This window comes from Neoarius graeffei, chromosome 1 (assembly GCF_027579695.1).
Source record: "Neoarius graeffei isolate fNeoGra1 chromosome 1, fNeoGra1.pri, whole genome shotgun sequence".
Taxonomy (NCBI): Eukaryota; Metazoa; Chordata; class Actinopteri; order Siluriformes; family Ariidae; genus Neoarius; species Neoarius graeffei.
The window spans coordinates 2,062,929-2,088,231 of NC_083569.1; the positions used below are offsets into that span (position 1 = coordinate 2,062,929).

The 25,303-nt window shown below is 42.7% G+C and overlaps 1 protein-coding gene across 1 annotated transcript in view; it reads left to right on the forward strand.

Annotated features, from left to right (window-relative positions):
* Positions 1–25,303, forward strand: part of LOC132890677 (low-density lipoprotein receptor-related protein 8-like) — a 165,274-nt gene that overhangs the window by 103,367 nt on the left and 36,604 nt on the right. Inside the window, exons 8-13 of the mRNA XM_060927790.1 lie at positions 2,011–2,130; positions 4,522–4,647; positions 13,264–13,435; positions 13,900–14,127; positions 21,583–21,701; positions 22,113–22,252. Coding sequence (XP_060783773.1) covers positions 2,011–2,130; positions 4,522–4,647; positions 13,264–13,435; positions 13,900–14,127; positions 21,583–21,701; positions 22,113–22,252 — 905 coding nt within the window. The remainder of the gene's footprint in view (positions 1–2,010; positions 2,131–4,521; positions 4,648–13,263; positions 13,436–13,899; positions 14,128–21,582; positions 21,702–22,112; positions 22,253–25,303) is intronic.

Below are 25,303 nucleotides of genomic sequence, written 5' to 3' on the forward strand. Positions count from 1 at the left end.
CAACTGATCATCTGAACCGACACACAGGCCACACCTCCTATACTGGCACTGCAGGGCACATAGGCCACACCTCCTACAGTAGGACTGAACGAACACTTGGCAGAAGAAGAGGCCACGCCTACTTCACTGGGACTGAATGACACAGAGGCGCCCCATTTACCAGGAAACAAAAGAGAAGTTAGAGTGAGAAAGAGAGAAAAATGTCCCATGCAGTATACGTACACGTTTTAATGTGTCTGAACGTAATTCATCACTAATGATGTAAGAGTAAGAATAACTAACATCGAGCTGAGAGTGAGTGAAGAGCAGATGTGTTATTTTTAGTTCTGTCAAGCGATTAAAATATTTAATCGCGATTAATGTCGCGACTGTCATAGTTAACTCGCGATTAATCGCAATTTAATCGCACATTTTTGTCACGTGAAAAAACATTGTAAGTTCTCTTATCAGCATAAAAATGTGAATGGGCTTGCTTTGTACCAATGGTTTTTTTTTTTAATTGCAAAGCATAACACGTTTTGACAAACCTAAGCTGAGCACCGGGGCTAGCAAAAGAACCATGAGTGAAGTGATCTACTGCTTGAGTTAGTCTACAACTCTAATCAGAGAGACAGGTTACACAGTGACGGTAGGCTTGACATGCTTGATTATAATATAAAGTACACTATTATATTAACTTTAAGTTGTTCGTTGATAAATATTGCATTGAATCTGATCTTTACTGTTTCAGCTCACTTAACACATTTTGTACTTTTACACTTTTTGCCTGTTGATGCGTCGTGCTGTCCAATCAGAGGCGGCCAAATTTGCATATTACAGGAAGGATTTCTGGGATAGCATTGAGTTTACAGTGCAGAGGGATCTGGCTTCTTTAGACGCTGTCTTCTTAAAACTGAATAAATATTTAAAAAGAGCCAAATGAGCCAGTCTTTTGAACGGCTCTTTTCAAAGAACGGATCACAAAGATGCGGATCCCATCAAAGAGCCATAAATCCCATCTCTACTAGCGCGCCCTGCCCGCGCTGGTTCTTTGGGGGGGAGGGCAGAGGACTCTGGCTGTGCGGGGCGTGGCATTACAGTCTAGCTGCTATCGTTTTTCTAAGCAAAGTCTCTTTTCCAAGTTCCTGGCAGTTTCAAAAGCTTCTGAAAAACCTACATCATGTCACAGAGCGTTAATCTCGCGATAAAAAAATTATCGCCGTTAAAATTGAGTCAAGTTAACGCGTTAATAACGCGACATTTTTGACAGCACTAGTTATTTTACATAAATAATCTCAGCATGCCATGTTTCCACATACTGCTTTCTCCTGGACTCAAAAAAGGACAGCAACAGCAGAAGTTCAATCTCTCTCTCTCTCTCTCTCTCTCTCGCTCATTCACAATGCATGACATATGGCAGGCTCGAAGCCTCCCGGCCCTGATCCTTCATTTCCCTGTTTGTTGTCAGGATGCCAACTTGTCATAATGAACACCTGGCTTCTTGCTCGCTCACCCCCTCCCCTGGGCGAGAGAGAGCGAGAGACTGAAGAAGCACTGGAAAAAAGGAAGGAAAGGGAAAGCAAGCGCTTCTTTCCTGTCATCTCATCAGACTCCCGTTTGCCTGGGATTTGCACATCGCTTCCTGATTCCCACGTCAGCCCTCAAGCTCTAGAAGCAACAGAACTCATCAGTACAGCGTGTGTTCTCTCACTGTCCGTCATCAACAAATCACTGCTGTGTATGAACACTGGTTTTAAATCGCGATACGCTCACACAGACACCAGTTTCATGATCAATTCACTCGTTCCTATTTTCTTGTCAGTTGCCATGGTTTCCCTAGTCATGTGATATGGCTGCACATACCGTACAACTACATAAAACGAAACAAACGTGGAAATATACCGGTACAGTACATGCTAGCCTTTTCCGCTGCTTTCCTCAGACGTGTGAATATATAGCGAGTATAGTGAAGGAGAGGATTTGTTTTCTTTTGCTTCACTTTCTCTTTCTTGCTTCATTTTTGATTGACAGGTTTAAACGAGTGCATCTTGAACAATGGAGGCTGTTCTCATATCTGTGTGGATCGACCCATCGGCTATGAGTGCCAGTGTCCCTCTGGATACAAACTCCTGGATAAAAGGACATGTGGAGGTGAAATTTACACGAGCAGTCATGATGATGAGCAAAACTATAAAATAACGTATTGAGAGGAAATCCGGATAAATGGAGCAGCAGACATCACATCTTCTTTTGGCTGTTCCCGTTAGGGGTCGCTACAGCGAATAATGTCCCTCCTGTCCTCTGTATCTCCTTCTGTAGCACCAATGGTCCTCATGTCCTCCTTCACCACATCCATAAATCTCATCTTTGCTCTTCCTCTTTTCCTTCTACAACTCCGATTCCAAAAAAGTTGGGACAAAGTACAAATTGTGAATAAAAACGGAATGCAATGATGTGGAAGTTTCAAAGTTCCATATTTGATTCAGAATAGAACATAGATGACATATCAAATGTTTAAACTGAGAAAATGTATCATTTAAAGAGAAAAATTAGGTGATTTTAAATTTCATGACAACAACACATCTCAAAGTTGGGACAAGGCCATGTTTCCCACTGTGAGACATCCCCTTTTCTCTTTACAACAGTCTGTAAACGTCTGGGGACTGAGGAGACAAGTTGCTCAAGTTTAGGGATAGGAATGTTAACCCATTCTTGTCTAATGTAGGATTCTAGTTGCTCAACTGTCTTAGGTCTTTTTTGTCGTATCTTCCGTTTTATGATGCGCCAAATGTTTTCTATGGGTGAAAGATCTGGACTGCAGGCTGGCCAGTTCAGTACCCGGACCCTTCTTCTACGCAGCCATGATGCTGTAATTGATGCAGTATGTGGTTTGGCATTGTCATGTTGGAAAATGCAAGGTCTTCCCTGAAAGAGACGTCGTCTGGATGGGAGCATATGTTGCTCTAGAACCTGGATATACCTTTCAGCATTGATGGTGTCTTTCCAGATGTGTAAGCTGCCCATGCCACACGCACTAATGCAACCCCATACCATCAGAGATGCAGGCTTCTGAACTGAGCGCTGATAACAACTCGGGTCGTCCTTCTCCTCTTTAGTCCGAATGACACGGCGTCCCTGATTTCCATAAAGAACTCCAAATTTTGATTCGTCTGACCACAGAACAGTTTTCCACTTTGCCACAGTCCATTTTAAATGAGCCTTGGCCCAGAGAAGACGTCTGCGCTTCTGGATCGTGTTTAGATACGGCTTCTTCTTTGAACTATAGAGTTTTAGCTGGCAGCGGCGGATGGCACGGTGAATTGTGTTCACAGATAATGTTCTCTGGAAATATTCCTGAGCCCATTTTGTGATTTCCAATACAGAAGCATGCCTGTATGTGATGCAGTGCCGTCTAAGGGCCCGAAGATCACGGGCACCCAGTATGGTTTTCCGGCCTTGACCCTTACGCACAGAGATTCTTCCAGATTCTCTGAATCTTTTGATGATATTATGCACTGTAGATGATGATATGTTCAAACTCTCTGCAATTTTACACTGTCGAACTCCTTTCTGATATTGCTCCACTATTTGTCGGTGCAGAATTAGGGGGATTGGTGATCCTCTTCCCATCTTTACTTCTGAGAGCCGCTGCCACTCCAAGATGCTCTTTTTATACCCAGTCATGTTAATGACCTATTGCCAATTGACCTAATGAGTTGCAATTTGGTCCTCCAGCTGTTCCTTTTTTGTCCCTTTAACTTTTCCAGCCTCTTATTGCCCCTGTCCCAACTTTTTTGAGATGTGTTGCTGTCATGAAATTTCAAATGAGCCAATATTTGGCATGAAATTTCAAAATGTCTCACTTTCGACATTTGATATGTTGTCTATGTTCTATTGTGAATACAATATCAGTTTTTGAGATTTGTAGATTATTGCATTCCGTTTTTATTTACAATTTGTACTTTGTCCCAACTTTTTTGGAATCGGGGTTGTACCTGGCAACTTCATCTCCAGCATTCTTTTCCCAGTAAACCCTGGATCTCTCGTCTGTACGTGTTCAAACCATCTCAATCTCACCTCTCTCACTCTGTCTCCTACATGTGCTGTCCCTCTAACACGCTCATTTCTCATCCTGTCCAACTTTGTCAGCCTCCTGTCTTTTTGTCTCCAAACCGTACAACATCGCTGCTCTTACTACGGTCTTGTACACGTTCATTCTTCTGTCACAAATCACTCTTGACTCTCTCCTCCATCCATTCCAACCTGCTCACTCTCTCTTCTTCACTTCTCTTCCGCACTCGCCATTACTTTGTACAGTTGACCCAGATATCTGAACTAGCTTCATCATCTGCATCATTGATTTGGTATGAGTTTTACACCAGATGCTATTCCTGACGCAGCCCTCCACGTTTATCCGGGCTCGGGCCCGGCACTCAGAACACTAATGGGACAAAAACTAAACCATGCTACATGGTAGGATCTTGAGGAGGCAGTGTAGATATTGTTATGGGTGTTTTTTTTTTTTTTTTTTTCTCCTCACAGACATCGACGAGTGTGAGAACCCAGATGCCTGCAGTCAGATCTGCATCAATCTCAAAGGAGACTTCAAGTGCGAGTGTCACGCAGGATACGAGATGGACCCCGTGAGCAGAACCTGCAAGGCGGAGGGTGAGAATCGGAATCATTTCAGCTCCTTGACTGCAGACGATTCACAGGCTTTCAGGATGAGCTTCAGCTCCTCTGAAAGTTGCTGAGTTAGTCATAGCATCAAAGTGCTGCTCACACACTTTCCTCAAACTGCCTGAGCCTGCAGTCTGGACCCACGTTAATCAGACCAATCACCCAGAGATCGAAGTGAAATCAATCACTGTAGACACAGTACGTTAGAGTGTGTGTTTGCTGTTACAGTAAAACGTCGTTACTGTTACCATCGTGAAGTTCATTATTTCCCACAACCACACGTGTCCAACTGCTCCATACATGAAAATCCCTCACCTTTCGGCGAAATTCGCCGTTTTGAAACCAAAATGGGTGACCTACGTGAATCGTGTAGATCCAATAAGAAAAAAAATTGGGGGGGCGGGGTTTGATATTGACCCAAAGGGCAAGGAGGTCGCGTCGCACCCATAGACAGTTCATGCCGGTTTGCGCCTCCTCCTCCTGCTTTGATATTGACGCCATAGCGCCGAGTACATCTCGCTGCGAAGGGCAAGCAGCGTCATTTCGCGCCTCTTGTCCTGCTGGCCAGAGCGTGCACACATCAGTCAGAGTGCAGACCAGACCGCTGGAAGCTGGATGGAGTCATTGGACTGAATTTCCTACTTTTTTCAAACTTTCCTGATCGCTATCAAAACAAACAAAACTTCCGGCTTGATTACGTCAGCATTCAAAAGAGGGCGCGCGCGTCTTTTGACAATCCCTGTGTCCGAAATTGCTCGCTACTCACTATATAGGGCACTGTATATTGGAGACGCCATTTTGTAGTGCTGTCCGTGCTGAAAGAAATCAAATTAAAAGTCTCAAATTAGATTTAATAAAAGACAGCAGCAAAGAAGAAAGTATTCAGCCTTGATTTTAAAAAGAACTGAAAGCTGCAGGTACTTCCAAATCTTGGCAGGCTGAGTGGTATGCATGGATTAAAGTTTTCCGTCGCTCCGACCGATTTCCGTCAACTGGGAGCGCTAAAGGTCAATAATGAGAGTGATGCAGATCCGAGGAAGAAAGGGGGGGGTGTAGGCCCATAGGTCTGACACCGATGTGATTTAGAACTTCACCAAGCTGCTGTGATTGCCTGTTGTTGAACCCTTTCTTGTGCTATGTTTGAGTTTATGTAAAGGAATAAGTTGTTGCGCTAGATAGGCCTAAATAAATAAATACAGCCTCCGCTACTGTCTAGTCCCGGGGAGGCTCGGCGGAGGCAGCGAGCCGCGGTGCTCGGCTTGAGTTTCGTTTTTATCGGCGGCTCCAGCCCGACTTTGCACGCTCGTAACTCGGCCAGGGGAGGTCCCAGCCTCTCCAAACTTGGCAGCCAGCGACCTCTGCCCTCTCCCCAACGAACCAGCGCTGCCAGGGCGGGCCAGTCCCGCGCCTCGGGACGCGATTCACCCCGAGGCGAGCCGCGGCGCTCCGCATCAGTTTCCTTTTAACGGCGGGTCCACTGATGAAACAATCTGGCTGTCCTACTACTAGGCAACTACTTGCCTACTACTAATACTAGGCCTATTGTAGTAGTAATAATAATAATATTTGCCTATTGAAAGGCGATCAGGTGAAAAATCTAAACACAGGGTCTCCGCGGATCCTTAAAAAGTCTTAAGTCTTATTTTTAATATGTGTTTTTTAAGGTCTTAAAAAGCATTATATTTCGCTATTTTTTGAGCTATGGTATTAAATTTCACATGGGAGGTATTAAATTTCATCCAGGTAGCCTACGGTAAATGAAAAAAAAAAACCCCACATGTCTGGATTTTTTTTCTGCGCTAACGTTATTTATTCAACCAGCGTCGTTTGTTATCAAGATGCTGAACAAGTAGCACAAGAGCCGTTGTGTGTCTAGCACTAGTTCTAATAGCACAGGAACCACGCCACAGGGGGCAGTGTGTTCTTTTATCCATGTAGTAGAACCACTGAGAGTAGAGCAGACGAGGAAGAAGTGGTTGAACTTGAACATGAGCGGAGATGGGGAAGTGTAAGTTTAGTAACAAGTGGCTTGAGGAGCCAAAATACAAAAGTTGGCTAACAACAGCAACTTCAGAATATGAAGCGAGATGTAAGGTATGTCGGAAAGACATCAAGTTAACAACAATGGGCTGTAAAGCCCTTGACGCTCACTCGAAAGGGGAAAAGCATATGCGCTATGCTGCTAGTCGGGCAACAACAGTCCCCATGCCAGTGTTCGCCTCTACGGTCACAAAAAGTGCAACGCCAGCTTTAGCGTCTCCGGGTCCCAGCACAAGTGCTTTCGCGGCATTCGCCCCAACCGCTACGCTGAAGGCAGAAATACTGTGGGTTCTGCAGACGATTACCCGACACCACTCATACACTTCAAATGAAGGTGTGGGCGCAGTCTTCCAGGCAATGTTCCCCGATTCCGAGTATGCCAAATCGTTTACTTGTGGGAAAGACAAGACATCGTGTCTAGCGCGATTTGGTCTGGCTCCATTTATCAAACGTGAACTTCTGGCTACCGTCAATCAAGGCAGCTTCGTTGTCGTGTTTGATGAGTCTATGAATCGAACCACCAAGCGCAAGCAGCTCGACATTCACGTGAGGTATTGGGTGACGGATGAGACTGGTTTTCGAGTGCAGTCCCGGTATCTCGGATCACAGTATATGGGCCACTCAACTGCTGAGGACTTGCTGGAAAACTTCAAGGTAGGCTTCCACCAACCTAACAAATTAAGATAAGGATAAACGTCTTGTTTTCAGTGTTTCATGTAAATGGGAAATTAATACTGTAATTGGTAAGCAACTTTTGCAACTGTTTGACTTGGTTATGAGGACCTGAGTGAGTGTTTCCTCACTGTTTATGTTCATGGCAGTACCCTACTATTAAAATATCGAGAAGGCAGCTAATGTTCTGTTTTGTAAACTGAAGATGCACTTATTTATAAGAGTGATTCCACGCTTATGGGTACTGAAATGGGGACATGAACTTATTTTTAAAAATTCACCTAAAACCATTTCTTTTTTTTACCATCAGGTCACAAAACATGTAATCTTTAATGAATGATATGTTAAAAGATAACTTTAATTTTCTGAGATGTAATAAAAGCATATTTATATGCCAAAGTCAGAACGTAACAGAAGTGTTGTGGACATATAGATTCTCAATTTTAACAATGCAGAATTACTTTTTGAAACATAGGAAGGTGATGTTTTAGCAAATATAATGAATAAACATGTGTAGTAGAATAAACATACACATTCTTTCAATAAGATTAACATGGTATAGAGCTAGATTGTAATTAATTTGTAACAGACGCGAGATGGACAATCGTAACAGAAGTAATGTAACAGACATCATTTTGGAACTCATAGGCTTGACTTTGGCATATAAATATGTTTTTATTACATCTCAGAAAATTAAAATTATCTTTTAACATATCATTCATTAAAGATTACATGTTTTGTGACCTGATGGTAAAAAAAGAAATGGTTTTAGGTGAATAAGTTCATGTCCCCATTTCAGTACCCATAAGCGTGGAATCACTCATTAAAAAAAATGCTTTGAACTTAACCTAGAGTGTGCTTTTTTTTTTTTACTGTACGTATTTGTTCCGCAGTAGTGGTCTTATTTTTTATACTCAGTGGTCTTAAAATGGTCTTAAAAAGTATTATTTTTGCTGGTCAGAAATGTGCAGAGACCCTGAAACAGCCCTGTTGAAGCCGCAGCAAGACCTTTGCTATTAAGCCTTTTGTAGGTTAAACAGGCTTCGGCACACAATGTTCTGGAAAGGCTGTGTTTTTCTTTGGTTTGATTAGCCTACGATTTAATCTTTAAACATTATGGTTTCAGCAGTTCGCTTAAACATTGGAGGCTGCAGAGTCGGGCTGCAAGATTTCCCGACACTTGTTTAAGATGCCAAACTTCATAGTAAGGAGAAAATAATTCCACGGTATTTAGTGCCTCGTCAGTCTCAAAAATTAATAGTGAAGGAGCAACGCGAATTAAGTCCCAAAAAACATCTCGTAGGCCTATATTTTACATTTTCAAAAAAGTCCGGAATTGGAAGTCGGTCAGTGGAGTGTAATGAAGTGTCTCATTCACTAAGCACAAAAGGTCAGAAAACAGTGCAGAAAACAGCGATTGCTTAAATAGGCTACTAATGGTTTACATTAGTAATTTAATGTATGTGACAAATAAATTCATTGATTAAATAGATAAAGAAGCGAATACTCCCAAGCTCAAAATTCAGGAAAGTGGCTCCGGTGTCGCAAGTGCACATTTGAAAGTTAACCTGATGAATTTGTGCGTGCGCGTGCGATTTCATGAAGAACCGGGACAATTGGCATTCAGTGAAAGATTCACACCTCTGACTCATTATATTCGCGCGCGCCCTCTCGCCCACTGCTGCTTCGTTTTCCCGATTTACACGCGTGTCTGAAGATGGAGTTTTCAGAAATCTCCACTCTGCCCCGAGTTTGCAAAAGTAGCTGTTTTCAGTGACTGAAACCTCCGTATAGGTGTGAATGAGAGGTGCAACCGAATAAATAAACATGCGTCTTTTTTATCCGGCTACATGTAGGCTATCACTGCGCAAAGCCTCTAATGTTGAAATGGTAGTAATATTTGTTAAAATAATAGTAGGCTAATTTCCACATTAATCGGTAAAATGGCCCAAGGGATGTGATGGGGGGATGGACGTTTTATAAGGGGGATGATCTGAGATTTTTATTTCAGAAGGGGGACGCCTCCCCCCACATCCCCCCTCAACTAGAGTACTGCGTATAAGGCCATATTTCACCGGACACAGGCCCTTCGATTTCCATCACTAGAGCGCGTCAAATTACTTTCGGTTTTGCCAGCATGGACGCGCTTCTTTTAAATGAAGGCACAGATGTGTCAGACAACGGTAAAGAATAAGTGGAGATGGGCTTGGCGAAATGAAATGGGCGATAATGGCAAGCTCCTGCTGCTGTGCCAAGGAAAAAGAAACAAAAACAGGCATCAGGTGTTGCCAAACTAGATGCCTTTGGCTTCACTGCAAAGAAGCAGAAAAAGTGAACTTTCACTTTACTTTTCTTGTTTCCTGGCTTTATTTCAACAGATTTTCTTATTTTTCTTTCTGTTCCACTCTTTTGAAAGCATGGTTCAAGTTCGACTGCACTTGCACTTTTCTCTGAACCACTGCTGTGCATTACTAAAGTACTGTTGAAATAAATTTGCACTTTGCGCTGAAAACTTGATGTTTCATCATGAATAGCCAGTAATGACAAAGGTAAAGTCTTGCCTTAGCTTTAGTCATTGTTAAAATTATGTAAATGTACTATAAGTAGGGGCCGAGGGGATAATGGACAACACGGCGTTTAAAATTTGACGCATCGCTGACGTGGTAGGGGCCAACGACATGGAGCTTTTTTTTTTTTTTTTGCTTTAATCCATGGGTATGCTGGGGCACCTCTTGCCAGCAGACCAGGATCTCCAGAGGGAACTTGTGCGGTTCAGTGTTGACCTGACCATCCCCAGCTTTAAGGAGGGAGAGAGCATCGTGGAGTGGTGGGGTCATGTCTTCGACAAACCAGACAAGTGCCCCTCCCTGGGTGCACTGGTTAAGTGTTGCCTCTCCATCTTTCATGGGCCTAGAGTCGAGTCCTCATTTAGTCTGATGAATGATGTAATCGATCAAAGGAGTGGCAACATGAATGTGGAAACCTTTAATGCAATACAGACGGTCAAGTACACGCTGATGTCCAGGGGGAAGACAGCTATGCAGCTCTTTAGAAGGGAGGACGTGAAGTTTGGGGAAGTGGACAGAACATTAACTCTGCAGCAGCCACATACAAACACCAGCAGAGGGTGAACAAGGAGGAAAAGCAGCAGCAGCAGAGCAAGTATGGCTCTCAAGCAACTTGCAGTGCTCAGCAGGCCAAGAAACCGACTGCTGAAGGAGAGAAGCGGGCGTGGCTGAAACATGTGGCAACTCGGCGACAGCGGGCCATGGAGACACTGGTGGTCCAGGCAAATAAAAGGAAAAAATGATCACTATTCCTTGTGTGTTCTCCACCTTCTTTGTTCTATTATTCGCATTTTTTTCCAGGGCATAATTTCACTATAACTACATGTATTTGTACTGTATGTCCTTGTGCTAATGTCAATGCAGTATACTTAGTAAAGAGGCTATAATATTTATCCTGAGGGAGGACCCCCCAAACAAAATAAAACAATCTTCAATATCAAAAGGCTTGACTAAATAAACTTGGTTGTTTATTGTAGCGCTGTGATCGCTCTATTTACCATGCAAAAAAACATTTGGTGATGACGTTATTTTTGGTGAATGTATGGCAATATATGTCATATTTAGCAAAATTACTTGTGTCCTTTAGAAAAAGTGCTTTTTTGACCACAAAAGGGATGCACTTAAATCATTCTTTATACCATAAAACACATATTTGGTTCCATATCATTGGAAACATAGTTAAATTTTAATGCTGAATGCCAGTAAGTTTTCAGACTATTTTGATCAAATTAGTGTCAAAAAAACGTCCTCTCCGAGACAGCTAATTTCTCAATATAAAATAAATGATTATTTTCATCCTAAAATGCGGTCAAGATATTGGGATATAAATATTAGAGACAACTAACACGAAGCTTACAGCCTTATATTTAAAAGCACTATGGAAGTCGTGGATTCTGAATTGTCAAAAAAAAAAATGTCCTCTCCGAGAATCACTTCATTTGTTTGTCCCAGCCCTGCTTAAAGCTACACTTCATCTTCTTATAATACAAACTATTACACACGCCTATGTTCATATGTGTATTAATTTCCAAAAGTGCAGATTTTATAGTTTTTTTTAAAAACCAGTTTGAATCAATTTGAACTTTGTACTCTGATTGTAAAACAACCCTTATTCCTTTTATACTACTGAAGATTATAATTTCTAAAGGGGTGTTCACACGGCAACTTTTACTCCGGTGTAGCACCGGGGCTGCCCCGGTAGAGCGTTCACACTGTACAAAGTTATACCGGTGCAGCCCCTGAAAGCTGCTTAAACCGGTGCAAATCTAACCCTGCTCGGGAGGCGGTTTAAGAAATTTACTCCGGAGTAAATGCTAGTTTGCGGGGCAGCACCGATATAAAATGGGACGTCTGAACGCTACAGGGGTCGACTCGCTACGCGTGACGAGAGTTGATTACATACGGGCATTGCATAATTTGCATCCTGGTATTCTGCGCTTCCAAAATGGCGAATATCAACAACAACAGAACTGCGTGTCTTCCAGTGTTGCCAGATTGGGTAGTTTTAAGTGCATTTTGGCGGATTTGAACATATTTTGGGCTGGAAAACATCAGCAGTATCTGGCAACACTGGTCTTCATCCATGTTGTTTTCCCGGTGCGGTGATGCCATGACAACCGGGAAAAGGAAGTACATTTTCACGCATGCGCATATTTCATTTCCGCATTACTACTATCGTATAGCACGGTCGCAAAAACTGCCGTGTGAACGCAAGTGGGGCTGCACCGGTGCTAACACACTTCTCTCTAGTAAGCAGGGTTGTGACGTGTGAACGCTCCACAAAATTTACACCGGTGTAAGATATATCGCAACAAAATACATCGGTGCAGCATCGATGCAAATATGTGCCGTGTGAACACCTCTTATGTTAGGGGTCGTGGAGGTGTGGTGAGATAAGGATCCACAAGCAGAACACAGACAGTAATCAAATAAATAGAGAGATTTAATCCAGGGAAAAGGGCGTGGCACAAGGGTAAACAAACGGGACAAAAATAAATGGCAAAAATAATCCAGATAACAAGAGACAGAAAACTAGACAAAAACACGAAACAGGCAAGGACGAAAAAACTTAGTGCAGAAAATCATGAACTAGAAAAATGAGCTTGAGCAAACAACCAAGAAACATAACAGAGGAAGCAAAGCGAAAGTTCCTGTCGTTTTTATAACAGCAGAGAAAACCAGGAAGTGAATGCAGGCATGAAGGAATTCCCGTTCCGGATTCGGATCGGCGCTGGCGTGAGAGATGCGTAATCTCCGGAGTGGATCATGACATTCTATTCATTAACAAATGACACAGCATACTTTTTAGCAGTTTATAATTACATGATAATTCTGACTTGCATTATAGCAGCGATAAACAAACTGCGGTGGATTTCCCAAAAGCCTCTTAACACTAAGAGTGTCTTAACTAAGGGAGAGAGGGTGTTCATTGTGCTGCTCGCTCTACCATTTAACAATGATCTTTGTGCTGCGATGCTTTTGGGAAACCCATCCCTGGTCGTTCCCTCACTTTTTTTCTTTTTTTCTTTTTAATAAGGCAAAAAAAAACAACGCATTGTGTTACTGAGAAACCAGAAAGAAGTGTAAACTTGTCTGTCCTGAAGAGGTCAGAAAACTTAGTTACAGCTTCACCTCTGACCGTTTCAAAGCGCTGACGCTGGAGACGCAAAGGAAACGTCACCATATCGGCGAGTTGTTACGATTGAAACGATGGCGTGTTAGAATCCGAAGTAAACCTGCACTACTGTCAGAGCCGCCTTTATAGAAATCTAGAATGTAACGTCAAGGATACAGTCTGGACGCCATTTTGTTGTGTGCCATGCAGGAAAAAGTCCCTACCTGATGTTCACTAACCGACACGAGATCCGGCGCATTGACCTGGTGAAGCGGGACTACACGCAGGTCGTTCCCACTCAGAAAAACGCCGTGGCCATCGACGTGGATGTCGCCACCAACCGCATGTTCTGGTGCGACCGCTTCCATCGCAAGATCTACAGGTGCCCCGAACTCCTCTTATAGACATTATTCCTAAAGATGTATTTAGCGATAAACAGAAAAACTGCGTAATTTTAATGCAAGCTTGTTAAAATGTAGTTAATTTGAAAAAAAATGCCTTATATGTTTATGTTAAATGTTTGTTAGCTTGTCAGGAAGGATTTATCTGCTTCAGGAAAGAATTTTAAGACCCCGCACAGTCTGACATTTCATAACGGTTAATACTGTAAGCACGACAGGAGTCCTTTCCAAATGGCTGTTTTCATTTACTTTATTGAACATCTTGTCATCTTGGTGAGTGCTGATATACGTACAGCGTACGATCTGCATGATTCTTTAATAAGTTCAGTGCTTATAAATGTGTAACGAAGCCTTTATGAGAACAGAGAAGGGAATAAACTGCTACTGAAATATATATTATATTATAGAAAGAGCAGTAAGTCATTTTAACTAACTTTTTCCTCAGCGCCTACATCCACGAGGCGAGTGACCCGTCCCATCACATGACTCTGATCCACTCGGAGCTGCTGTCCCCAGAGGGTCTGGCTTTTGACTGGATTCAGCACAACCTCTACTGGATCGACTCGGGTCACGGCACCATCTCGGTGGCTTCATCTGATGGCAGCAGGAGGCGTGTCCTGATCCACACTGACCTGAGTGAGCCGAGGGCCATCGCCGTGGCTCCGGAGCAAGGGTGAGAGTCAGATGAATTATTACTAATTACTAATAATCATCAGTCTCGATGTTCGGTCCTGTTAGTCCCATAACAGGCATGCTATTATTATTATTCATTAAAATGTTCATAGTGCTGGGGTGTGGTTTCCCTATTAAGTACAAGTACCAGGGGTGCTAATACTTTTATAGTATTATTGAGAATCGTGAGGGTTGGATAAGAATAAAGTACAACGAGAATTTTGTGCTACAAGGAAACTCCACCGCCGTCAGGATTAATGTTTATGGTGTAGATGCGATTTGTAATTTTCATAATAGTTATATTTTCTGACATTTTTTTTAAAATCTATTTTTAGACAGCTAATATAATTCTACTGAAACGCGCTTCCTAAATAGAGATGATACTGAGCCGATATACTCAGGACACCAGCCCCAAAAAAAAAAAAGATGGAATTTTTTGACAGAAAAACAGAATGAATCCGCATGGGTGCAAGTTTTCCAGCATGTGCCGGAAGCTCCGTTTTTTTCGGTTCTGAAAAAGTCATTTTTCCAAATCGTGTAAATCCGTTGAGATTTTCGGGGGGGTGGCCCTCTCACTGTCTCACTCTCAGCGTATTACCGGGTTACGGCGGTGTGGCAGTGGGGGCGTGGTCAAGCGTCGGTCTGTGACCGGAGGGTGGAGTCAGGGAAGGTAAGTGGCAGAATCACTACACCTGATGTGAATTAACCTGTGTTTGTGTGTCTTCCCAGCAGCCGCGCCCTATTTAAGGAAGAGAGCGAGAGCAGAGCGGGCTCTCTCCCGACCAGAACATGTGTGTGTGGCATGTGTGTGTGTGTATATATAAAGATGTATGAATAAACGTGTAGAAGCTGAAAAGCTGATAATAAACGGTTTTGTTAACTCAGTTCTGGCCTGCCGTCCTTCTGCGCTCCACCCACCCATCCAAGTTGCCACAGTGGTGCCGAAACCCGGGATTTGGAGCGCTGAAGCAGAACAGCCCCATGGAGTCCTCCCCATTCGCCGAGCTGGTCCACGCCCTCGCCACAGCCCAGCAAAGCCAGCACCAGGCACTAGTCGCCCTCCGGAAGGATCAGAAGGCTTCCGCCCAAGCAGACATGCCTTCAGTGTTGCCAGATATTGCTAACGTTTTCCACCCCAAAATATGTTCAAAACCAGCCAAAAAGCACCTAAAACCGCCCAATCTGGCAACACTGCATGCCTTTCCGGTCAAGTGATTGTGATTGGCTTGTGGCACACCTAGCCAGCCAATGAGCTGCTTGTTTACAGATTCGCTCCCCGCGTCGCAACCAGAATGGCGACCGCTTAAAGGAAATGAATGCTCTGCCAGTGGCGAGTGTGGACGTTGCGTGACTCGCAGAAGATTGTCGCAGGTCAGCGAAAAAACGCCTTACTAATAGATATAAAAAAAAAAGTAATTTAAGTAAGTTTAAAATGTAATTTAAATAAAAAGTAAAGTATTCATAAATTGAAGTTTGGAAGCGCCTCTGTTTTTGGGCTGAGGAGAAGTTTGAAAGGGTGTACCGCGATTCTGCCTTCTTGTATCGCGATACGGATCGTGGCTCTGCGTATCGCGATTTCGATACGCATATCGTTACAGCCCTAATAATAATAATACTAATAATGACAAACTGAACACCTGTCGCATCAACAAACTGGTAAGTTAGGAGGAAGGTTCTTTCGCTGACATCATATAGCCCCTCCTCCGTCTCCTGGGTGCTGCAGCCCCGTCAAATTTGCCCAAATAGCCATGTTTTTTATCATAACTTGTAAAATAGGCGCCTTCGTGAATTAATATATGGATCATCGGGAATTACTTTTTATGTTATAAAACATCGCCAAAGATGTCAAAAACGTGTCATCAGCGCTTTAAGCCGGGCTGATTCAGAATCCACTACTTCCATAGTGCTTTTAAATATAAGGCTGTAAGCTTTGTGTTAGTTGTCTATAATATCTTGACCCCATTTTAGGATGAAAATAATCATTTTAGATATGTTATTGTATATTGAGAAATTAGCTGTCTCGGAGAGGACGTTTTTTTGACACTAATTTGATCAAAATAGTCTGAAAACTTACTGGCATTCAACATTAAAACTTAACTATGTTTCCAATGATATGGAACCAAATATGTGTTTTATGGTATAAAGCAGTGGTTCCCAAACTTTTTGGCTGGGGACCCCCTTTTGGACTTCAGAATATTGGGACCCCCTGACATCGAACCCCCCCCACCACCACCACCCATTATGCAGTGTTTAGTGTAGTAATAATAACCATAATAATAATAATACTCAGACAGATATTAAAGTTGCTATTTTTTATTCACAGAAGAGTAAAAATCCGTATCTCCTCTCGCAGCTCAAACACCCTGTTCAATACCTTCCCACGTGACAGCCATCGCGCTTCGCTGTGAAACAGAACTGCCGTGTGTTTGGAGCCCATTTCTTCACAGAGAGCAGCAAAGAGTCGAGCTTTAACAGGGCGCGTTTTGATATAATTGACAGTGGCGATTACGTCCGTCATCACCTTGTTCAGTTCGGGACTCAGCTGCTTCGATGCCAACGCTTCTCGGTGAATCATACAGTGGGTCCACTGCACATTGGGGGACACACGCTTTATGAGCGCTTGTAGCCCACTGCGCTTCCCAGCCATAGCCTGAGCCCCGTCCGTACACACTCCAACACAGCACTCCCACTTCAATTTTGCCTCTTGCAAATAAGTGTCAATCACTCGGAACAGTTCATCAGCAGTGGCTCGTGTTTTCACCTCCTTGCAGAATAGCAGATTCTCTCTCATGTCCTCTGTATCAACGAAATGGATGTACGTGATTAATAAACAGTCTCGGTTGCTGTCAGTGGCTTCATCGACCTGCAGAGCAAACCGGGTGCTTGCACGTACTCGGTCGGTGAGCTGCTCCTCAATGTCGCCAGCGATGTCATGTATGCGTCTTCCAATCGTATTATTTGAGAGGGGGATCACCCGTAACTTGTTTGCTGTTGCCTCGTCAACCATGGTCCTCACCATTTCAATGGCACAGGGCAGGATCACCTCCTCCGCTTCTGTGTGTGGCTTCTTGCTCTGCGCAAGGAGGTAGGCCACTTTGTAGGAGGCGAGCTGGGCATTGACATTGACAGACGCAACTTTAGTGAAGTTCACCCGTTGTGCCTGAAAGTTCAAAAGTTTCCGCCGAAAGAATTCAACCAGCTTGTCCTTGTGCTCGGGGTGTGCCGTGTCCAGCTTGTTTAGCTTTAAACTTTGTCGCCAGCACCTTCAGACAGAGAACACACTGCGGTCGTCCCTCACCACCCACCAATGTGCTCGTAAAGCCCATTTCGATGTATGCATCATCATACCGCCTTATCTTTTTTGCTGCCGAAGTGCATGGGAACTCGTCCTGTGCAGCAGCCTTGCGTTTTGTAGGAAGCACGCGTAGAAACTTGTCCATGTTGTCATAAAGTCGCCGTCCGATGTTTTGTTCTGAATCTCAAAATAGGGACCTGTTTTATACAGTTTGTATTCACAGGAGGAGGGTTTGCTAATAACAACAATATCAGAGCAATCCAACAGATTGGCGGTTTAGCATAAATTGAATGGAATTAATATTCAAGGGCGGAGCGCGATTACTGAGTGAAAGGGAGCAATTGAATTCTAATGACCGTGGCAGCTATACACTGACGCATTACCAACATTCCGACGCCATTCAAAACATTCCAATGCCCGTTTTTTTTTTCTGTGTTATGCAAACAGTCCCGTCTCTCCGCGACTCCCCTGGAGTCCCTCCGCGACCCCCAAAGGGGTCGCGACCCCCACTTTGGGAACCGCTGGATAAAGAATGATTTAAGTGCATCCCTTTTGTGGTCAAAAAAAGCACTTTTTCTAAATGACACAAGTAATTTTGCTAAATATGACATATATTGCCATACATTCACCAAAAATAACGTTATCACCAAATTTTTTTTGCATGGTAAATAGAGCGATCACAGCGCTACAATAAACAACCAAGTTTATTTAGCCAAGCCTTTTGATATTGAAGATAATAAGTGTTAAATGTGATTTTTAGCTTGCGTACTCTGATTGTAAAACAACCCTCATGTTTTTCGATGTTTATTTCTTAATGAATTAAAAAAGAAAATGTAAAACTTTTTTTTAAAGAGGAAATGTTTCTTTTAAAGCTTTAAAAAAGATCTCACTATTCTTAAACATTTAGGCTGAGTGGCCGTTTTTAAAAACGTATTTATAAAAGACTATTGTATGTACAATATTAAACATAAATGTTACCACTTGATATATTGTACCAGTGAGCCTCAGGATAATTTTGTTGCTTGACGTAGGAAAAGTGCGCTGAATAAATGTAAGTAAAAAAAGAAAAGGGGATATTTTATCAAATTTATGTGCCAGGTTTCTAATTAAAAACAATGTACAGTATACGTGTGAAAAGTGACATAAACGATGTCAGCAAATAGTAAACAAGCTCTCAGACCCCACATCACATGAATGGATCGAAGCCTTTTAGATGTTTTTCAAATCTCCCAAGGAATTCAAAATAAAGTTTAAATATCATTAAGAAGGAAACATTACTGTATGTCAGTGCACTAAAACAGACCATTAAAGTGCTTTTTTTTTTTTCTCCGTGCTCTCACGGAAGGCGGTCACATTTCTCTGCTCTCCTCTTCTTTTTTCCTGCTTGTGCTCTTTGTTTCGTCTCGTCTGCCTATACTTTTTTTTTTTCAGAGACTCTCTCCGCATTGAATTTCTAAACTAAAAAAGCATGGATTTGATAAACTGGTCTCCTAACGAAATCGACACAGTTTTCTCGACAAGAAGCCTGGGTTCAGGAGAACCCACCTGTCCTGCCGGAACGTCTGTGGAGGACATTGAAGATATCTACCTATTCGGAACCATGATTACCAGACTTTTGCTGATTGGATTAGGCATTGCCCTGGTATATCGAGGAAATCAGACAACGGTGACAGCTGTTCAAAGCCCCACAAAGCTGCCTGATATGATTGGAGCGGTGGGCAAAGCTGTCAGCACTCAGACTGTGGCAGAACTTGAACCACAACATGGTTGTCATCTTGGAGACGCTTTCGGCTTTGCAAGGAATAAGTATTTCGGAGACCAAATTGAATTGAATTGAACAGAATGGACGCAATGGACAGATATGGACGAGTGGTGTGGACGTGTAAAGACTGCGTCTGTTCGAAAGACCAAACAATCTCTGTCTTATCGACATTCGGCTCCCTGAACAGCACCGGCTTCGACCAAGGCCGTTGCTGGGGCAACATTTCCCCTAGAAGGTCACTGCTGGGAGACACTCTTGCATTCTTCGCATTCCTTCCACAATTTTCTGCGGTCGCCGTTTTTCACCCCCAGTGTGACAAGCGGGTGCGTGACCAGCGCCCTCATGGCTGCAGGAGCGGACGGCTGCTTGCTTGCGCTGGATTACCTCTACCTCCTCCCTTCCTTCCCCCCTTAAGTCTCATGTTTTAAAGTGTACTTGTGTTATTGTGTGCTTGTGCGGAGGTTTTTAAATAGCCTGGGCCCGCCCATCCTAAGTGTGACGCAACACGAGGGCCTGTTGCGAGCTTAGTCTGGCAAGGCAAGCTATCTCCAGCTCTTCCAAGCTCCCGAAAAATCGGGAGCCAATCAACTTTGAGCATCTCCAACGGCCCTGGGTAGAGGCGTGTTCGAGGCAGTGACGTAGTAGAACTGCGACCGGAAGCCATAGATTGTTTACAGAATCTATGCCAGAAGCGCTTCATTCACTAGAAACATCACGAACATGGAGTAGCGGCAAGCCTTTGACACAGCGGTAGATGCTGTATTGAAAGCATTCAACGGGAAGTTCTCATTGAAAACGGAGCAAAGAGCAGCCCTGGAGGTATTTATCTTCTTCCTGTTACTCAAGCAGTTTCCGTCGCGTCACATACGTCAGAGGAAAGAGTGATGTGATTGGTTTAAGCTTCGTCACAGCCTTTTCTGGCTTCGACCAGTAGCAAACTGAGGCATTTCAGGGAGGCGGGTCAACCACGCCTTTGGGAAACGGTTGGGCTTAATATCTTTGCCAGACCAAATGCTCGCAGAGCTTTGAAGTTGCGTTAGCCAGACTAGTTTTTAAATGCTCCCACACTGTACTCCTGATAGGAGCATAGTGGGGGGGGGGGGGGGGGGGGGGTTCTTTTTTCCTCATCTTTCCTCATGTTACTACTGTGTTTCTTTTTCTTTTATCCCTGTCTTCCTGTCCTGTTCCCCCTCTGTAAGGACAGGTTGATGGTCAATTTCACTGGTAACAGTGATGATAAAGGGTTCATTCATAAAATATTGACCTAGCAATGTGACGTAACATAACTCTCATTCATCCAGACCACACTGAAATTTAATTCATGCTCTTTGAGGAATCTAATTTGTCATAAAACCTGCATTAGCTTTGAAAGCCGTCCTTGGTAGCGTGGAGTCTGACTTTTGGACTCGACAATTCAGTCAGTGAAGATCTTTTGAGGTTTGAAGCGTTTGATCCACCTTGACCTCGAACTGTACGCTGAATACGAAACGCAAGCGATAGAGGAAATGATGTACAGGCAGCAAGAAACTCGTCCACTAATGACCTTTTGACGAGGCACAGCTGTTAACTGTAAAGCGTTCCAGGTGACTCCCTCATGAAGAGAAACGCTGGATACGCTGAAGAATCTAAAATATCAAACTTTTGTTTTTTAACACACTTTTGTTGACCACATAACTCCAGCTATGTTCCAGATGTTATTTCATAGTGTTTGATGTCTTCAGTTTTGTTCTACAGTGTAGAGAATCGTCACAACGCTGAAACACCTGTCAATGAGTAGAGTAGGGGTGCACAAACTTTTGACTGGTGCTGTGTATGTATGCTATAATATTTAATCAAATTCTAATTATAAAATTAGTTTAAAATGCTGTAATTAGACACAAGTCCTAGTCATTCTTAACGTTTATTTAATCTTTTTTTTTTTTGCTTATTTTTCTGTTTTTAAATAATATATAGATTGTAAAATACTCAGGCTTAAAGACTGTTATGTTTAAAAATGCTGTTATAGAAATGTAAGCAATTCTTAATTTTCTAATTAATACTTGATTTTTATTTTTGGCTGATGAATTTATTTTCTTTTTTTTTTTTGTATATACACCTGTAATTATAAAATCAGTTCAGAAAGCTGTAGTATATAAATCATTAATGTTTAACTTTTTTTAAATAAATTTGTCTTTCTATTTTTAAAAAAAAAACAATATTCATATTACAATTTAAAAAAAAAACACCTACTTTTTATATTTTCTTTTATATTCATTTGTATTTTGTTTTATCGAATTAATTTTTTATTTTTCATGTTACATTTTTAACACCAGGCAGCTAAAGAGACCAGTTCCACAACAAGCACATGGCGTGTTTTCTGGTGTGTTTATTAGTTATTTTTTGTTCCGTTTTCTCCTCAGGTTCATGTTCTGGTCCGATTGGGGAACGAGGCCCAAGATCGAGAAGGCGGGGATGAACGGAGTGGACCGACAGGTTTTAGTGTCTCAGGGCATCGAATGGCCCAACGGCATCACGCTGGGTACGGGCAGCACACTATCAGCTGTAATGTCTGTATGACACTTTGGCAGCTCCTAGAGGTTCCTCATGGGTTAGTTTTTGTCCCGTTAGTGTCGCTGTAGCTCGTCGTTTTGTTCTGAAGAATAACGACTTGCATCTACAGTCTGTTCATCTGATCCTTGCTATTAAACATTAAATATTTCACTGGTGTGAATTTAATATTGTGTTACAGTAGTGTATTTTACTTTAAACTTCTGTAAGTTCTGGAGTAGCAGGTCTACTGTAAACACACTAACACACAGCTGTATTACAACGGGAATGGAGCAGAAAGTATAACTCTACCTGCTGGAGAGCAACAGAAACCTAATATCTTAGAGTGAAATGTAGTTCAAGAATTGTGTGTGTGTGTGTGTGTGTGTGTGTGTGTGTGTAGACGTGGTGGGGAAGCGATTGTACTGGGTGGACTCAAAGCTCCGTCTGATCTCCAGCGTGGACTATAACGGAGCTCAGCGCAGAGTGATCCTGTCCTCCAGCGAGAAACTCAGACATCCGTACGCCCTCGCCGTGTTTGAGGTAAGCGTGTGTGTGCTGGCTTGTGCTCCTGATAAAAAGGGCACCGATCCGAAATCCAGCAATAACGCAATATCCCTGTCGTCATGGTATAATAAAATGGCATTTTTAATTATGTTATTTAATACCATTTATGTTAAGAACACACACACTTGAGTATAAACTCTTATTTTGCTTTCGTATCATATTTTGAACACCACTTCATTTTCATTTTCTTCCAGCACTGATGTTGTTTCCTGGAACACAATCTCACATCAACGATGGATTTTTTTTTTTTTTTTTTTAATTTGCTCCATCACTGAAAGTGTACCTGTAGTGAATTTTAATTACAACCCCAATTCCAAAAAAGTTGGGACAAAGTACAAATTGTAAATAAAAGCGGAATGCAATGATGTGGAAGTTTCAAAATTCCATATTTGATTCAGAATAGAACATAGATGACATATCAAATGTTTAAACTGAGAAAATGTATCATTTAAAGAGAAAAATTAGGTGATTTTAAATTTCATGACAACAACACATCTCAAAAAAGTTGGGACAAGGCCATGTTTCCCACTGTGAGACATCCCCTTTTCTCTTTACAACAGTCTGTAAACGTCTGGGGACTGAGGAGACAAGTTGCTCAAGTTTAGGGATAGGAATGTTAACCCATTCTTGTCTAATGTAGGATTCTAGTTGCTCAACTGTCTTAGGTCTTTTTTGTCGTATCTTCCGTTTTATGATGCGCCAAATGTTTTCTATGGGTGAAAGATCTGGACTGCAGGCTGGCCAGTTCAGTACCCGGACCCTTCTTCTACGCAGCCATGATGCTGTAATTGATGCAGTATGTGGTTTGGCATTGTCATGTTGGAAAATGCAAGGTCTTCCCTGAAAGAGACGTCGTCTGGATGGGAGCATATGTTGCTCTAGAACCTGGATATACCTTTCAGCATTGATGGGGTCTTTCCAGATGTGTAAGCTGCCCATGCCACATGCACTAATGCAACCCCATACCATCAGAGATGCAGGCTTCTGAACTGAGCGCTGATAACAACTCGGGTCGTCCTTCTCCTCTTTAGTCCGAATGACACGGCGTCCCTGATTTCCATAAAGAACTTCAAATTTTGATTCGTCTGACCACAGAACAGTTTTCCACTTTGCCACAGTCCATTTTAAATGAGCCTTGGCCCAGAGAAGACGTCTGCGCTTCTGGATCGTGTTTAGATACGGCTTCTTCTTTGAACTATAGAGTTTTAGCTGGCGACGGCGGATGGCACGGTGAATTGTGTTCACAGATAATGTTCTCTGGAAATATTCCTGAGCCCATTTTGTGATTTCCAATACAGAAGCATGCCTGTATGTGATGCAGTGCCGTCTAAGGGCCCGAAGATCACGGGCACCCAGTATGGTTTTCCGGCCTTGACCCTTACGCACAGAGATTCTTCCAGATTCTCTGAATCTTTTGATGATATTATGCACTGTAGATGATGATATGTTCAAACTCTTTGCAATTTTACACTGTCGAACTCCTTTCTGATATTGCTCCACTATTTGTCGGCGCAGAATTAGGGGGATTGGTGATCCTCTTCCCATCTTTACTTCTGAGAGCCGCTGCCACTCCAAGATGCTCTTTTTATACCCAGTCATGTTAATGACCTATTGCCAATTGACCTAATGAGTTGCAGTTTGGTCCTCCAGCTGTTCCTTTTTTGTCCCTTTAACTTTTCCAGCCTCTTATTGCCCCTGTCCCAACTTTTTTGAGATGTGCTGCTGTCATGAAATTTCAAATGAGCCAATATTTGGCATGAAATTTCAAAATGTCTCACTTTCGACATTTGATATGTTGTCTATGTTCTATTGTGAATACAATATCAGTTTTTGAGATTTGTAAATTATTGCGTTCCGTTTTTATTTACAATTTGTACTTTGTCCCAACTTTTTTGGAATCGGGGTTGTACTAGCTATTTCAAAAGTTCACGTATGATACCAGTGATTCCATCATGTAATGTTCGTCATAAGCTCTTGTCAAGTACACGCGAATTTTAAGTCACCGCTCTGCCAGTCAGGCATGGTCAGCGACATGTCGCCTCCTTCATGGGCGGTTCCAGCACCGGTAGTGACGCACAGTCGTTGTTTTGTCTGATTGTCTGGGCTGCAGTGGACCGGTTGCCGACCCTGTGTTGCAAACACCAGTCTAAGAAAACACATTATCAACCGATCTGCTCCTCAGAAATAAAAGAAATAGTTAAATTTACTCGACCTGATCTTTGGCTGGATCGAGTCGAAGTAAGAAAAAAAAAAGGCGCCATTCATCATCAGTGTCGCAGTTCTCAAGATTGAACCAAATCGCTGTCCTGAATCATAAAATCCGCGTGCCATCTCGCAACAAGTTTTACAGTGCCTTGCAAAAGTGAACTTTTTCACATTTTTCCACCTTACAACCACAAACTTAAAAGTTTTTTACTGAGATTTTATGTGATAGACCAACACAGAGTAGCACAGAATTGTGAAGTGAAACGAAAATGATAAATGGTCTTCAAAATTTTAAACAAATAAAAATCTGAAAAATGTGATGTGCATTAGTATTCAGCCCCCCTGCGTCAATACTTTGTAGAGCCACCTTTTGCTGCAATTACAGCTGCAAGTCTTTTGTGGTATGTCTCTACCAGCTTTGCACATCTAGACACTGAAATTTTTGCCCATTCTTCTTTGCAAAGTAGCTCAAGCTGGATGGAGAGCGTCTGTGAACAGCAATTTTCAAGTCTTGCCACAGATGCTCAATGGGATTTAGGTCTGGACTTTGACTGGGCCATTCGAACACATGAATATTCTTTGATCTAAACCATTCCATTGTAGCTCTGGCTGTATGTTTAGGGTCACTGTCTTGCTGGAAGGTGAATCTCCTTCCCAGTCTCAAGTCTTTTGCAGCCTCCAACAGGTTTTCTTCCAGGATTGCCCTGTATTTAGCTCCATCAACTCTGACCAGCTTCCCTGTCCCTGCTGAAGAAAAGCATCCCCATAGCATGATGCTGCCACCACCATGTTTCACAGTGGGGATGGTGTGTGCAGGGTGAT